Below are 18,426 nucleotides of genomic sequence, written 5' to 3'. Positions count from 1 at the left end.
GTTCAGATATTTTGGATGAAGCTTTAGTGATAAGCCAGACTTGAGAAACACAGAGGAAGAAAGAGAGAACAGAACAAAACACAAGTCATTCGAGGACCTGAACATACCTGGTACGTCAGGGCGGCGGGGCTTGTTAGCAACTGCAGAGAAAGGTCAGGTGACTTTAGAGTTGAGCATGAAATAAATAACACAGCATAAAATATAACTCTACTTGCTGCTAGTCACAGTTATGTCAAATGGTAATGCACAGTAATGCCACAACTGCAGGTGATTTGAAAACTAATTTATTTGGAATTTTTGTGAAACAGCTTTTTGCAAGCTCCTGTGGACTTTATTTTGTCACTTTCCCAGCGCTATTGTACTGTTACAATATTTGTCTCAGCGTGTCACATGTTTGCATATTATGTTATGAACAGATGTTCAGAAATGTGTGACTGAAAAAAAAAAAAAAAAACATACATAAGCCTACATTTCACTGTCGTTTCCAGCCGAAACAAACAATAGATGGGAAAAAATAAAGGTGCAGGAGTTACTTTGAAACAACTGCTAGTGAATAAATAATTACACTCAAAAAGGGTAAGAAACATTAAATTAACTGAAATGTTTAAGCAGAAAGAATGAAATAGTATTTTCTTGTAAAATGTATCCATTCATCTTTAATTGCAACTTCCAAAAGTAATTTATTTACAGTGTAATGTCATAAACGTTTTTTTTTTTTCACGTTTCACACAAAGTATGATTACAGTGGCAGATTATCAATTAACAAAGGCTTATTTTTTGTGCAGATCCTTCAGTCAGTCATAGTCAATATTTATAAAACACATTTAAAAACAACAGCTGTTGGCCAAAGTTCTGTACAACATTTAAGCATATACCAAAAATACAAAATTAAACATATAACACAGCGACATATAGTAAACTACAGTTATGCCACTGCGTTTATGACCATATGCAACAGTAAATAAATAAGTTTTAAGAAGAGACTTAAAATCAGCGTATGTTGGTGCAGATCTTATATAAGGTGGCAAATTGTTCCAAAGCTGTGTAGCAGCCACTGAAAAGGCACAATCTCCTTTTGATTTCAAGCATGTCCTTGGAACAGTCAACTGAAGTCTACTAGTTGATCGAAGTTCCCTGGAGGCATTACAGAGGAACAGAAGGAGATCAGAGATATATGACGGAGACAGTCCATGCAAACCCTTTTACATTTACATTTACATTTATGCATTCAGCAGACGCTTTTATCCAAAGCAACTTACATTGCATTCAAATTACAGTTTTTACATTTGATCAGCTCTTGCTTTCCCTGGGAATCGAACCCATGATCTTGGCGTTGCTAGCGCCATGCTCTACTATTTGAGCTACAGGAAAGCCAAGCCCAAGTTTAAAAGGAAGCCCTTTTAAACAAACAACAATGTTTTAAAATGGATATGATATTTAACTGGGAGCCAGTGGAGAGAGATCAGCACTGGTGAAATATGTTCCCTCTTCCTTGTTCCAGCTAATAATCTAGTGGCAGCATTTTGAACAAGTTGAAGATGTGACAATAGAGACTGTGAAACACCTTTGCACAATACTATGTTATGAGCTCAAATCACTTTTACCATAGTGCATGATTTCTAAACTAATGCATTTAGCATAACCAGCTCTATACGTTTGGCTTTCCCGACATAGCAATCTTGCTCAGGAGAGCACCCGGTATAGCATTGCACCTGTGCTTGAGTGTGAGTCCGGTCAAACACGATACTTGTAAAAGCAAGTTAAAATTACATGGTGCTTCAGCATTTATTTCATGTGTTTTTATCTCATGTTTCTTATCAGTCAGGTTTGGGTTGAGTTTAGTGTGGGTGGGACATTATTTTTTAAATGTTTAAAGTTTCATTTTCAAACTGCCATGATACATGCAACAACTAGTGTAATAAAACGTGACCAGTTTCACATTCATCTGTTTTAGATAAAACTGGGAAAAATACAAAACTGATCACTATTCACAACTAATATAACTTCCTCCCCCCACCACCCCCAATCCTTCCTGGTTTAAAGGCAATTAAATAATAAAACCATTAAAAAACATTTTTAGGTCCTGTTTTTTTTTTTTTAATAAGCATTGCTCTGTATTTGTAGAACCAGACTGTTAATTTGAAGTGTTTCACTGTGAGGTGACAGCTGAAATGTGAAATGACTCAGCTATGATTCATATTTGACAGCATGTGTTCAGACAGAGACAGAAGCTTAGAAACCGAGAAAAAAAGGCATTTATTTAAACACCAGAATCATTTTTGACACAATCGTGGATGTGTGGTGTGAAAGGACTGAAAGGTCAAATTCAAATGACTGTGCTTTAAATGGTAAAGAGAAACTGAATTGCCCAAAGGACTAATTTTCCCATCAAATGTTTTATTCCTTTTATTCCATGATGTTGAACATGACCGGAGAGGTCTGACTTTCACTTTACAAGCTAATGGGTTCAGGAAATAATAATAAAAAAAAATAAAACAATGAGGAAAATGTTTCTCTATATATCTAAATCTGTACCAGAGAAGGTCAATTCCATCTTTGACCTTCAGGTTCAAAGGTGATTTCATAAAAGCAACTTTAATAAGTAACTTTTTTTTTTTTTTACAAAAAATATTTTTTTTATTACACAGGTTTGGAAAGTCATGAAGATTAGTAAATGACAAAACTGAGAAGTGCTACTCAACTAGTTATGTTCCCCTTCAGGAACTCAAGCTGCGTCGGAGAACGCTTTAGGAATGCTTCTGCGTGACCATGTTCTGAAACGTGTGTAATCTGTCCAATGGAATCATGTGACGAATGATGTAGCGACCAGGAAGCATAAAATCACATGCAGTGGAGACAGCGGCAGTGTCTGGAGAGTGAAGGAAGCTCTCTATGTGTGCATTATCTATTTACTGTTGTATGTCTTTGAATCAAAGTATAATAGCAAGCAAAGATAAGAAGGTGGACAAGCAGGCATTCATACTGTCTCTGCCCGCCTCTTCAGTCCAAATCACTACTCTAATAGCGCTGAAAGAGTGTGTTTATGGGGTGAGCCCCCGGGTTGAAGATACGCTTGCGGGCTATCTTTGTACCAGCTGTGCATCGTCCGTCAAAGCCATTACCAACCAAGCTGCTTTGGACTTCTTCGGCATTGGTGGGTAAGGCGTACACAGCGGTGGTCAGGCTGGCGCTTGCTTGCACACCATAGCGGTGCTGCAGGCATACCAGGCTGACCTGCTTAAAGAGATGGATGAGAGAGAAGAAATTAAAAACGGTGACATTACTGAACTGCGTCGGGCCGCAGATTTGTCGCTCCAGTCCACCAAGGAGACTGCCAGAGCAAGAGTCCAAAAAGAGTCCATTGGGAGTAGAAGGTGGGAGGAGCCAGGAGCAGGAGGAGCCAGATTTTGGTCAAGAGACCAGCCAGGACGAGGCCCCAAGGTGGAGTCGAGGGAGGGAGGATCCATGGTGACACAGAGGATCCGAAGGGCCAAGGTGGAGCTGAAGACTCAGGCGACCGAGGCAGAGGCGGGGATCCGGAAAGTCGCAGCAGAGCCGGAGCGACTGAGGACGAAGGTGGAGCCGGAGGGAAGGAGGATCCTGACAGAGCCAGAGGAATGGAGTGACGTGGTGAAGCCGGAGGAGTGGAGTCCCAAGGCGGCGGATGGTCGACGACTGACCAAGGTGGAGCCGGAGCCGGAGGGACGAGGCACCCCGTTGGAACTGGTGGACTGAGGGGCCACGGTGGAGACGAGGGAGCAAGGAGCCCAAGCTTAAGAGTCACAGGGAGCTTAGGAGACACAGGAGAGCTGGACGGAACCAGCGGAGACTCATGAGACATAGGAAATAATGGAACTTCAGGGGAACTGGGAACAAACTCTCCAAACCAGTCAATCAAATCCTCTTGAAAAATGTCCATTAGTTCCTCACAATGGCTTCCAGAGGCCAGATGTAGCTCACCTTAGTGGCGGGAATGTGGACGGGGCTACCCTCCAAGCCCTTGATCTCCACCAATACTTCCTCTGGGATGGACAATGTTTCCGGCTTACGCACCTGATCAGACGGGCTTTGAGGCTCAGGCGATGATAAGCTCAGTCACGGGTTTGCACGCTGGCTCTAGTGTCACAGTGGGCTCTGGCAATTGCTCCATGCAGTGGGATGACAGTTGGCTGGTTTTGGAGTGGAGCTGGACATATGCTTCTCAGGAGGGCAGACGGAGAAATAAAATCCATTATTCTCCAGCACCCACTCCACAAATGCGCTGGAATGTGTGCCTTCAACAGCTCGCTCAGGCTGGCGTGGTAAAATACACAGAGTGAGCGATTAGGGTAATGATTCAGGCATGAGCAGGGCAACTGCAGGAATGTCCATAGTGACAGGGAGAAAAGGAAAAGAAGAAACAAAAAATGCCGCAAGATGGTTTCGGTCTGTTCTTCTGTTACGCATTGGTGACACAAAACACCCGGTGACGAAAGAGATCAGAAAATCAGTCTTTAATATGATAAATACAACAGATAAGGCGAGGAAACCTTGACAACAGAAAACAAGGTATACATGTAACAGGTGGCCATGGAAAGACATTTGTGGCTGACCCTGTCTGAACTACAGCGGGTAAAATAAGTATTGAACACATCACCATTTTTCTCAGTAAATATATTTCCAAATGTGATGTTGACTTGAAATTTTCACCAAATGTCAGTAACAACCCAAGTAATACATACTTACAAATATAACAAAACAAATATTGTGCTTGCAGACTCCAGTTAGAAATCTGGCTGCAGCATTTTGAACCATTTGATGCCTTGTAATAGAGGACTGGGAAATTCCAGCATATAAAGAATTACAATAGTCCAATCGAGATAAAACGAAAGCATGTGTGACTCTTTCAAGATCTTTGGAAGACAGAAAAGGCTTTACTCTAGATAGAAATTTCAGATGAAAAAGCTTGGCCCAACTAACTGGCCCAAGTCTTTTGACAAAGCATTAGCAAAACATTTACAAAACTATCAAAGCCGCTCATCTACACATAAAAGGTGCTTAAAAGCTCAAACGTCCATTAATAAAAGCTCAAATCTATAGTTAGCTGACCTCTAATTGTTAGCCTCTATAGCTAGTTAACGGTTGTGATGCTAACAGTCTTTTTGAAGACACTAAACCATTCCTGTAAAGTAAAGATTCAACAGAAATGTGTCAATTACATGTAAGAAAGTATCAGGAACGGTTGTATGTATTATTTGTGTAACTTTAGGGACTAAACTTACCTGAAAGCAGTGAAAACAGCAGAGAGACTGAGTGAGTTGAGGCCCTGTTACCATGGTAACCTCCTCCGCTCCAGTTTAAATGCGATTTGAATGCTCAAAGCGCGCGCCCATTGGCCCTGTCCACACGAACGCGGTTAATTTCAAAACCACAAAGCTGCGGTTTGGCCATTCTTCCTCACGCAAACGCTGTACCAGGTCACTGAAACCGAACATTTTGAAAACTCCTGCCAGGGTGAAGATTTTCAAAAACTCCGGTTGCAGTGTTATCCTGTAGACAGCAAAACCGGAGTTTTTGGCTTGTGACGTCGGAGCCTGCGCTGTTATCTGCGCCTACTGGAAATTTTTTCGGGCTTCTGATTGGCCAAATGGCCTAAAACACGTCAAAGTTACTCATTTACATAAATAGTAAAAAACGTCAAATAAAATGTCCTGAAACTTCATCATGTATTGTTTAGTAGGCCTACATCAAACTGTAAATTGAATGAGAATATGAAAGCAGTTAATGCAAAACATCGTTTGATGTCAGTTGTATATAAATAAAACAACGGGATATACTATTCTATAATATAACATATAATATCATATCATATAATATCATATGAGGCATGAATATAATTTCACATGTAAACACATAATTAAACACAATATAAGCTTTATGTTATGCATTCTAAAAATATATTTTCAAAATGTATTTCAATATATTTAACAGTGTTTCACATGTATGTGAATATATTACCTTTCTGTATGGGAAAACATTGGGATTTTAGTCAAAAATATTTGAAATGGATTTTAAATGTGGGTCAAGATCGGCAATACTTATGTGGCCCATCTACATTTGACATCTGGCCCATGTCTTGTGTGCCGTCTTAAACCCAGTACCACCTCTGCCAAACCCGGGCTGTATGCCAGTGCCGGATGAATGCCAGCTGTGCCAGTCAGATGCATGCCAAATCTGGGCCAAATTTGTTTGCTGACTGGGAAGAGTCCAGAGTATTTCCCAGACTTTTCACAGTTGGTTTGATACAGGAGTGAAGATTTCCAACATTAACAATGTTTTTTTGTTTCCCACAGAGGGCCTAAACACAATTGCTTCAGTTTTACTCGCATTAAGGTGCAGAAAGTTTGAGGATATCCAGGATTATACTGTATATAATTTAGACAAGCAAGCAAGGTTTCTAAGCCTTTCTTGTCAGTGTGCTTAAATAGATTTGAGTGTCATCTGCACACAAGTGAAAAGACACTCCATGCCTTCAAAGAATCAAACCTGGATGTAACATATATAATGCAAAGAGTTGGGGACAAAATGGATCCTTGAGGAACACCACAGGTTAGAGGAGCTATGGATGAGACAGAGGCTCCAATGCCAACTGAAAAGGTCCTGTCAGTTAGAAAAGATTTAAACCAACTGAGGGCACTTCAGCCGGGTGTCCGTCTGCTACAGTCCGTATAAGAAGGGATAAGCAAGTGGCTAGTGGATGCGATCACTACATCCTATGAGTTCTGTGATCTCCCCTCGCTGCGTCTCGTTGCCATACTTCCTGCCTCCATTTCTTTGAATTTCTATGAATTCCAATTAAATCCTTACATTCACATTTGAATTGCAGTTTTGCATCCTGTTTGCATCCTCGATTTTCAGTTCAATTTCAAGAACTGCATTGGAATTAAAAAAAAAACAAAAAAAACAATCAATTACATATAAAATTGATACATTCAGTCCTGATTCACTTAGCATTTACACCGTCATTTTTAACACCTAATCTAAAGATTCAAACAAAACATAAGGATTGGACAGCTGTTGTGACACTGTTCACACTTACTCAAATGAACTGCACTAGAGCAATCGCACCAGATTTCATTTTAATAGAACCAAACCTGCCATTAATTGGCTGCTGAGAGCCAAAGTGAGCAGTCACTGTCTGTCATATCTTCTGTTGCGATACATTTACAGTGCATCTTTCTCCCTGAGGACGAATCTCAAGACCCTGTGAACGCGTTCTTGGGGTTTTATGAGTGTCGTGGATTGGGCTGGTGGTTCAGTGAGTGATTGAGTTCGCTCTGATCACTCACCTCTGACTCATCACCGCTGAGCTCACTAAATGGCAGCGTCTGTTTCTGTCCCCTCCACACATAAAATCATCCAGAGAGAGGACGGCGGGTTCAGCGCTTCCAAAGCAGCACGACCCGACTGCAGCTCGCTGGTTAACAGCGATAAAAAAGAGTGATGATAGACGGCAAAAGGCCAACAAAAAAGAATGATGCTTTTAATCTGATGGACCCAAAATTTAGGATCAACATTTCGGTGAACATTTGCCGTTTGAATCCACTTGGGAAATATGAAACGGCTATGATTACAGAGCAAGACATATTACAATCATAACTACAATGCTGAAGGCACCAAGACAATATCTAATGAAACTCAAAGCATTCAGTGCTCAATCATTTTCACGTTCAGTTTATTCTCCTCTGCCAGTCAGCAATGCCCTTGTTTTACATGATTATCACATTATCATATCAGATGGTTCTATTCATACATTTCCTACCAGTGATTCATTGTTTTGAAATTCAAAATCGGTTCAGGTGTGAAGAAGGCAAGGAAAGTCAAGGTTATTTAGCAAATTTCATACACAGTGGAAATTCAATAAGCTTAAATAAATAAATGCATGAAACATTTCATAGTTAACATTAACAAATACAAATACAAGAAGTAAAAACTGAAAAAAAGGACATTTTATTATGAAAATAAGATTAACATTTAAATTATATGTTTAAGTTAAAATAAGATTCTACAACAAATTGAATATGAAGGACATAAAAGAAAAAAAAAATAGACAAATAGTCAAAAGGTAATTTTGACTATTTGTCTTACAATTCTGACATTTTTTTCTCATGATTGTGAATTTATATTTCACAATTTGGACTTTGTTTTCCAAAAATTGTGAGTTTATGTCTTCAATTCAGACTTTTCTCATAGTTTATATATTGAAAACAATAACACAATTGCGAGACAAAAGTCAAAATTGCAAAATACGAACTCACAATTGTGATAAAAAAAGTTAGAACTGTAAGATTTAAACTCGCAATTGTGAGAAAAAAGATATTGAAAGTTTAGTTTGAGACACCTCGTAAATGAGATTCTCTGAGCATGTGACACTTTTGTTTTGTTTCAGACAGTTATTGTTTTATTAAACTACATTTATTTTCTCTTATGCTGTGCATCCAGCTGCTTTTGTTACATATTGATGTCGTCAGTCAGATGACATGTCAGTTCCTCGCCAGAATGAGCTGCATTGTACTTTAATGCTATGATAGCAGCTGCGGATGGCAGTGGATGTCAGAGTGTCTGAGCGGCCCTGAGTTCCTTTTTGCAGCAAAGCAGGATTGGAGTCTATGTGTGAGAGATGCAAGTGCTCTTAAGAGTGTGATTCAGCTGGAAATTTGAACTCATAAAGAACACGGAGTGCTCAGGCTTCTCATTTCACTGCGCAAGGCTCGCTCTCCACAGCAATGATGGGAAACACACAGAGAAAGATAACGAAGCATCTGAAGCGGCGCTTCATAAGTGATTACTCATTTATAAAGCCTCGATGGAGTCGAGATGCATCCAGTTCATTCGGTTTACAGCTATATGAATATGAAGACTCACATGCAGATGTGAACAGGAATTATACCGGCGGGTAAGAGCATGAGGTTAAAAGAAAATCTGTGACATAATTGACAGGGGAATTATGCAATTGTCTAAAAATATACTCTTAAAGATACAGCATCATCTCACAAGTGTATATAATGAAAACTATAATTTAGATTTTATTATAGATTTTTATTATAGATTATTTGTATTTTACTTCTGGCATTAAACATTTTATATTTAACTAGCTTCATGACTGCATCCGACTGAAAAAAAAAAAGAGAAAAAATCCATCCCTTTAAGTCGTTTCAGAGCCCTTCATAAATATCAAGATGAAGGCCTATATTAAATATCGTTAAAAGGCTGCACAATATTAAGACATGAATCCCCTTGTGCCAAAACTAGAATAAACGAGGAAAAAACAGCCATGATTGTCTGATATGAGATAAAGTTATGAAAGGCTGCATTTGTGTCTGGGAAACAGCCTGTGGCGTGAGCCTGTATTTTCCACATTAATAAGTCATATGTGCCATGAAACACACAAAGATTATTATGTAAGACTCCACCGGACGGCCATGAAAAATGCACACGGCTAGTCTATATATGTGAAGTACAAGAGAACAACACGACGAGTTCAGACCATGAATGATGGATGATTTATCAAGTTCAAGGAAAAAGTATAGTATGACTTAGGATTTACCTGGATTTCTGCAAATGTTAATTCTGATCTAAAGCATCTGCCTCACTACAACAGATCAACACAGTCTGCTTCAACAAATAGGCCTAACATAGAAATGATCAGACATTCTCTTGTCTTTATGGCCCACCCTACGAAGATGCTGGAAAAACCACAGCAAAAGTTCAACCACAAGCACAGCCAATGACATCAAACCTCATTGTGCGACGATGTCAATAAATAGCAAGAACCAATGATGCTAATATATTGCATATTTGATTTAGGGTGTATGCATGAGTTGGTCAATGATTTGATTGATTTGAGATTGAATAAACACTTAAATGTTGCTCAGTCTTTCTTTCAAAATGAATGTATCAGTTCAGAGGACTTGAATTACATCGGTGGAGCTTTATGAATTACTTTTTTTTTTTTAACACTACCTTTATGTTCCTCTTAAAACTGTTAGATTTAAAGCAGTTAGATCCCATTTACTATTACTACAAACAAACAAACAAACAAACAAACAAACAAAAAATCTTTAAATAACTATTTTCTAGAGAAGCAATGGCTATTTTTGTAAGAACTGTTCATTAAAGCTCAACAGCTTAAGACCATTTATAAAATTATATTGATTATCACAGGGGGGAAACAAATCATTCTAATTAATCCCTTCTTTTCTTTAAATCAATCAATCAATCAATCAATCAATCAAGCCAGATATGTAAAGTTCATATTTTTTAAGGCACTTGTGTGTTAAAGTTGTTTAAATTGACAAGTGCTTTTTCAGTTACTCAAACACTATGAACTGAAGGTATGTAGTGAGTTTTTACCATCTCATTGAAATCTAAGAGATATTAAAATCATGGCTGTGAGCAAAGCATTCTAGAGATTTTGAAGGTCAGTCTGTTTCTTCAAAGACAGTTCAGCTTTGTGAAGGAAATACAGGAGGTAGAAAGCAGGTCTGATAACTTTCGATTACAAAAACAGGTTATTTTCCAAAATGAACAGTGAGAATTTACATTCTCTGTCAGAATGAATGTCTGTTTTATAAGCGTCCTCTGCCGCCTTCTGGACATTGAACTCACACTACTGAAGCTTATAATGTCCTAAAAGCTTTAAGTGTTTGTGTATCAGAAGGAATAGTAGGTTTACGTTTATGCATTGAACAGATGCTTCTAGTGACTTAGAAAAGAGGAACAAAGAACGAAGAACCAACTCTTACATGTCCACATTATAATGTCCAGAATTCTTGCTGATTTATGGCTGAATTGACGATGACAGTTTGTAATGTGAGTCCAGCTCTTGCAGTCGCTGAAATGACTGAAATACTGATTTTGACTGCGGTTTGGCTGAACTTCTCTGCATTAACTCAGTGAACCAAACCAGTCACTGAATTTTTCACAAGGCACTTTGCTCTGCTAAATTTAAAAGTCATTTTCTTACATGAATAAGAGATATGAATACATCCCACCATTATTCATAGAGCAGGTTAATCACTAATAATAATCACACACTGGGGAAGATTCACTTCTTTTGAACAGTCCTCATCTAAATCCTCACCAGATCATTTCAACTCAGTTGAGATTCACCCATCGTAATGACAATCACGACAGCGTCAAATAAAACCTTATTAGATATTATTAATAAAGTTTATTGGTTTTTGTCCATTTTATCCCATGAAAATGGTTGTTTTTGTTTTATTACTTCATGATGTGCAAGTGTTGCCATGCTGTGCTGAATATTTCAAATGCTCTAAATGTGCCGCACCATTTTGCTGATTATGTAACAAGAACAACAAGTTTTGTTATTGGCAGACTCAAATAAAATCTGTCTAACATGATAAATAATGCATTTGTGAATCAGAACACAGTGTAGTTCTGGGCTACAAATAAAAAGAAACCACGGCACACTTAAAACTCTGTTCCACAGCTCGATTTGAGAAATGAACACTTTGTATTTTACAGTGAGTTTTTGACGAGGTGTTTGTTTATTGTCTCTATAGCAGCACTATCAATGGCCAGATCCACTAGATGGCACACTTTCAGCTTAAACGCAAACAAAGTTTGGCTTGAATTGATGGCATATGGGCAAAGACAGTGAAAATGAAGCAAAAACTTGGTAAGTGAGGACAAGAAGAAAGAATCCAAAACTTGCAAGGACAGAACGAGCAACAGAAGGACAGAGCGGCTGAATGTGAGAACATTGGTCATACTGGCTAAAATTAGCTGCTAACAGACAGACCCCAATATAGCAGCAGCTATTCTAGCAGTGAATTTAGAAGGTCCGGATATTGCTGATGCATAGCCGTCCCTGGACCATGGGGGTTGTAATTGTCATGGTCAAGAAGACACGTATTCAGTAGTGGAAGGTAAACATTAAGACATTTAAATGCATTTAAAAACATTAGCATTGAAATGCATCATAATGTTTCAGTGTTTATGAAGGAATGAGTTTTGAGGGATGGAATTAAAAATGATAAACATAATGAATTAAGAGAACTAACATGGTAAAATGCAGGCTATGATCAATCCAAGAAAGTATAAACAATTCCTGGAGAGAGATGCATTATCATTCACATTTCAGTGAATGCTGATCATTGCCCAGATAGCACACATATGATGTCTGTTGAAGATCACTTGATCTGAAAAGCATCTGCCAGACGTCTGTAATATGTCAGTTTTACATACAGTCTAAATCATAAACATCAGAAAGACATCTAATAGATGTCTAATTGACATCTGAGAGGAAATGTCCTATAGATGTATTGCAGATGAGCAAATATTCTAAAAAAAAAAAAAAAAAAATGTCTTCCAGATGTAAAAGCAGATGTCAAATAGATGTCTCCGTGATGTATGTGTGCTATCAGTGTAATTACTAATTAACTGACAAGATTCACAACGACTCAACTAATGAAGATCCTGATCTACGAGGTCAAAGATGGTGGACAGGACACATACAAATCTATTTCCAAACTTTGAACAACCTCCAAAAATAATCTGTAACTGGTAAAACATCTGCTATAATATAATGAAATACAGTATTGATGATTTATATGTAGTTTAATTTGGCAGAAACCTTGCGAAAAAGAAGTATACTTTAGCACACTCTAAAATAATATACTTTAACAGAACATACTTAAGTGTGAACAGAATGTGATGTTTTCAGACACTTAATTTGGTGTTAATGTTAATACATGTATATATTATTATTAAATGTATTGCATAATAGTTGAATTTTATATTAAATGCAATTAGTCTGAACTTTAGAGTGCTTTTTGACCCACTTAAGTAGGATTTAAGTCAATAGTTTTACTATTATTTCTATTGTCTTTAAAATTATGATTAAAGTACTGCTGAATGTACTGAAAAGCATTTATGGTAAATTAAAACACTTCAATGCCATTTCAATTAAAACTAGTATGTAATGAATATATTTTAAAAGTGTACTTAAGTGTGTGGGTAGTTAGAAGTGTCTCTTATTAAGCAGCTTTCAATGCATTAATATTGCATTACCTTTTTTAAAAACATTTAGGGCACTTATTTTTCTTTCACATGGTGAAAGATCAGTAACCAACTGCTGATTTTGACTATCCAGACCTTGACCCTTTGATCAAATCTATATCTTTAGAAAAGCCCATTCAGCAAAATTCATCTCAGTTTATTCACTGCCAAGCCCAACCATTGTGTTGCACTCTTTTGTATGGTGCTACCTAGAAATATTGCCATATTCAATCACCACAACACTTCTTATGGCTTATTGGCCATCATGCATAATAATTGCATGCACTGAATGAACATATGCATGTATCTCAAAGCAGCAGCTTGGACTCAGTTTATAGGTGTCTGGAGCCACAGCACTGGAGCTTTCTTCACCATGGCATCTGTGAGATGGGGATTTTAAAGTTGCATAACCACGGGACAGTTATTCAGAGTCGAAATGGACCAAGAATCACTTTGAGACTCCCTAGAAACCGTAGTATAGCTTGATTTAGAACAGGACAGAAAATATCCTTGCTTTCCCCTCAGAACCCTCGTCTGAGTCATTTAAATGTGTCTGCACAGTCAGATGAGGAAAGCACTCGCCCTCACTTCCACCTTTATATGTATTACTGGCGTCTCCTAAAGTGGCAGCTCATAAGAAACATCCAGAAATCACGACACTAATGCCTTTTCAGTGATGGAGCATTAGCAGGGAGTTTGTGCGGCGACTCGGATGGCATTCTGGTAACCATGACAGAGCTGCGATAGCTTAAGAGATTAAACACGCTGCGTTTTCAGATGTCGCATTCTGATGAAGAGGAATATCAGGAATAACACACAATGAAGCTGTCTCACTACTGTTAGCTACAAGAGACACATTCAACCGACTGAGTGGGAAGAAGACTCTGTACAATGAGTGCTGTAAGGCTGTGACTTTATAAGAACCAAGGCCAAATATTGGAGGTAAATTCTCAAAAAAACATTAAATACTATATTTGACCCAAAAGCAGTCATAAGAAGCACAGGTATATTTGTAGCAATAGCCAACAATACATTTTATGGGTCAAAATCCCAAAATCCCGATTTCTTTTATGCCAAAAATCATTAGGATATTAAGTAAAGATCATGTTCCATGAATATATTTTGTAAATTCTCTAGTATAAATATATCAAAATGTAATTTTTGATTAGTAATATGCATTGCTAAGAACTTCATTTAGACAACTTTAAAAGCGATTTTCTCAATATTTAGATTTTTTGCACCCTCAGATTTCAGATTTTCAAATAGTTGTATCTCAGCCAAATATTGTCCGATCCTAACAAACCATACATCAATTGAAAGCTTATTTATTCAACTATCAGATGATATATAAACAGTGTTGGGCAGTAACTAGTTACTAGTAATTTAGTTACTGTAATAATATTACTTTTGCAGTAACTAGTAGTGTAACTAATTACTAATAAGATTTCAGTAATAATATTACAGTTACTTTCCATAAAACAGCTTAGTTACTTAGTTACTTTTGATGCTTCAACCCCGCTGATTTAAAATCTAACAATCAAATAATTCCTAGATTTATTTTCATAGTTTTCATGACTCGCACATGCATGTGATGTCCCCGGTGCAGCAGGCAAGCTCGGAATATGGAAAAGCTTACATTCAGCAGACAGAAATATTGCATTATATTGATTTTGTCAGGAAAAAAGATATGTTGTGTAAGTTGTGGCTTTACTTTACTCCGGCATTACATCCCTCTGATCAGCATGCGATACATTATATTAATATAATTCAAAATATTTTTGGAAAATTAAACAGTTTTTTACAAACTCATGTGATTTGATAAAATACATAACGAAATTCAATCGTATATGGGTAACGGAAAAATTACTTCAAGCTAAACATGACAATTAATGAGATGAATACAACACTTCTGCTTGAATGCAACTATCAGTCACTATTGAGTGTTTGTAATAACTTCTGACTGCGATCCAATGTGGATTTTGCTCAAATGATGAGGCAGAAATATGTTGTTAGTAACATTCTAGAAGAATTGTATCTGGAAGATACACAGTTACAACTTCTGTGGGGTGTGAAGAAAAAGTAATGTAACTAGTAGTGTAACTAATTACTGTTGCCAGAAAGTAGTAAGTAAAGTAACAATATTACTTTTGAAAGGAGTAACTAGTAATGAGTAATATATTACATTTTTGAGTAACTAGCCCAACACTGTATATAAATCTAAATAAATTTAAAAAGACCGGTTTTGTGGTCCAGGGTATCTCAGTATCTCAGATATCTTTAGTATCTCAGTCTCAATGGCGAGTCCATGACAAATACTGTACTTCAACTAATAGACCTTACTCAATTCCTTTGAATCTGAGATGTTCAATTTTATCATGAAATGTAGTATCTACTCAAGCTAAGTCAATGACTGATGATTATGCCGCATAATCAAGCAGCATATTTGTTTATTGCAAATTGTAGTCCAAATTTATGATCCAACATATCTTCACATATAGAATTAAGTAAAATCTACTTATAAGTTAAGTAATTTAACAAATGAAATAAGTAACTTTAGCTTGGCCAGTAAAACTTTGAGCAATATTTACTTAGTCAAAGCTTACTTGGCAATACTTTGATTTGACTTAATATAGCACTTACCAGGCTTTTAAAGTGTATGTTACTTAGAAACATCTAAGTAAATAGATATCATACAGACATAATATCTACATAATTAGTGGCACTCATCTGAACACAGAGTACCCTATTTTAACGATCTCAGCGCATAGTCTAAAGCACACAGCGCAGGGGCACTTAGGACGTGTCCAAATAATAGTGCCCAGCTAATGGTCCAGAAGGGTTGTCCCTATTCTCTTAATGAGTAATGGGTGTGTTTTGGGCATAACGTGCAATAAACCAAGACTCATCTCCCATTCCCTTTAAGAGCCAGTTGCTCGCACCATGGCGGATTTGCTACTTAAAGCTTAATACTTCTCACGTCACGTGATGAATGAGTTGATGAATTGATAGGTGTGTTCGACTTGAAGCTGCACTGCAGAATGATCAGTGTATGAAATCAAAGTACAGCGAGAGCGAATCGAAAGCATAATGATCCATCTGCTCTCTTATCTCTCTCGTGGTACTTTGACGTCATACACTGATCGTTCTGCGCAGCGCCGCTTCAAGTCGAACACACCGAATAACTTCTTTATGAACTCATTAAAATAATCCTAAACTTTTGGGTTTATTTCACATCAAACACAAGACAACTTTAAGCAAATAGTGTCTACATTAATTCTAATTATATTTTTATACAATACAAATAAAACGTACTTAATTAAAAAGCCTTGGACAAACTATGCAAAAAAAAAAAAAAAAAAAGTATTGTTTTCCTTCAAAGCGTCAAAAAGCACCTGATGGAGTTTGAACGTCACATTAAACTGATGAGCATGTTTGGCTAGAATCGCCCAGAACTCGTGCATCTTAGGAAGCGGAGCTGCGAGGAAAGTTACAAAAAATGCCGTGCGCAACGCCAAGCGAAACGACGTCGCGCGCACTCAAAGCGAACTTCTACCAACACCGCAATGATGTCATATTTGGCGCGTGCACCTATGGGGTTAGATCTGTGCCACAATTCTGCAAAAGTGCATTTTGCACACACCCGATCTTAGTTTTGTGGAGAAAACGTTTATCTCGCAAAGAAGAAAGTATTTCGAGCGCACTAAAATCAATTTTGCATTTAAGATAAGTTTTTGGATGTGTGCAGACCTTCTCATTTGCAGGTGCAATGTTTCACTAGCTTGCTCAACACAACCCAGTGTTACAGTTTACCATCATTTCAGCCAATCAGAGACGAGGCTGCTAAATTCTGATTGGCCGCCTTGACAACCAATCACAACATTCCTTGCATTACTGATGACAGCGGAAGAGAAAAAATACAGTGCATGCATAATTTTTATGCAAGTTGATATTCTGATCATATTTTTTTCCAAGCACATTTTACCAATTCCAAGCAACATTAATCTTAATTACTATTAATCTTATATTTAATCACTTATAACTGGTATACAATTGTTCATGAAGGCTGCAAGTGAAAAACACCTTATATTTAGGTGTGCATAATTATTAAGCAGGTTATCTTCTACAGATAAAATCTCAAGATGGACTAAAAATGAACTCCCAAAACTTACTGCCAGATTCTGGAAGATAAATTCTTCAAACAGTGGTACAAGAGGATGTGATGCTGGTCCTTCAAGAGGCACTCTCAACTTATCCGTCTATAAAGCCTATATAAAAATAAATAAATAAAATCAGTCCAAGTATTTTACTACACTTCAGTATGTGATTCTTATTATGTAGGGACCATTTTTTAGGATTCTATACTTAAGCTAAATCTCTGAGAACCTGACACCTTGTACTTCTGGAGACTCGTTGCAGTTCTGGAAAATGGTGGTGCTGGAGACTAAATGGTTCCTGGTGATTTCACACCTAATTCTTCACCTCAATTCCTAATTATTTTGCAGTTAACACACATCTGTTCTTTTCCACATGTTTCTGACTGCCCCTGCTGACCCACTGAGCAATTTGTTGTCCAATGGTCATGCATTAACTTTGCAATTACATTAGTTTTGAATATTTATCAGAGTTAAATATATAGTCTGAGTTAAATCTCTTTTTTGGCTTATTTTATCTGTAAAAGAAAACCTGCTCAATAAATATGCACACCTGAATATTTCACTTCCAGCTTTCATGAATAATTATATATTGGTTATAAATGATTAAAAACAAGATTAATAGTAGTTATTCAGATTGATGTCGTTTGGAATTGGTAAAATGTGCTTGGAAAAAAATATGAACAGAATATCAACTTGCATAATAATTATGCATGCGCTGTATTTTTCCCTTTCTGCTGTCATTGGTAATGCAAGGAATGTTGTGATTGGTTGTCAAGACAACCAATCAGAGTTTAGCAGCCTAGTCTTGATTGGCTGAAATTATGGCACACTGTAATGCTGGGTTGTGTTGAGCAAGCGAGCCGTCAGCATTAGAGAGCACTGAGCAAGCTAGTGAAACGCTGCACGCACAAAAGAGAAGGTCTGCACACGTCCAAAACCTTATTTTAAATGCAAAATTGATTTTCGTGCGCTCGAAATACTTTCTTCTTTGCAAAACAAACATTTTCTCCATAAAATTCAGTTCGCGCGTGTGCAAAACACACTTTTGCACGCTCAAAATATGATCTTTCATGCGCAGAATTGTGGCAGAGATCTAATCCCATACACACCCAAGCAATCTTGCGGACGCATCAAGTATGAATCAGCATTTATACACGGCGGAATTTGCGCAAAGACTGAACGCCCAGCATGCCCATGGGCGCACAAACGG

The 18,426-nt window shown here is 37.5% G+C and overlaps 1 protein-coding gene across 5 annotated transcripts in view; it reads right to left on the bottom strand.

The window, feature by feature from the left end:
* The window catches only part of casq1b (calsequestrin 1b), a 35,672-nt gene that overhangs the window by 15,394 nt on the left and 1,852 nt on the right, over positions 1–18,426 (bottom strand). For 4 of the 5 annotated variants that reach the window (XM_058782882.1, XM_058782883.1, XM_058782885.1 and 1 more), the window contains exon 2: positions 108–140. The exons of the other annotated variant lie outside the window; for it this stretch is intronic. In XM_058782882.1, the coding sequence (XP_058638865.1) occupies positions 108–140 (33 nt within the window). The remainder of the gene's footprint in view (positions 1–107; positions 141–18,426) is intronic. 5 annotated transcript variants of the gene reach the window in all.

This window comes from Onychostoma macrolepis, chromosome 07 (genome assembly GCF_012432095.1).
Source record: "Onychostoma macrolepis isolate SWU-2019 chromosome 07, ASM1243209v1, whole genome shotgun sequence".
Taxonomy (NCBI): Eukaryota; Metazoa; Chordata; class Actinopteri; order Cypriniformes; family Cyprinidae; genus Onychostoma; species Onychostoma macrolepis.
This window is presented reverse-complemented; position numbering and strand designations above follow the sequence as displayed.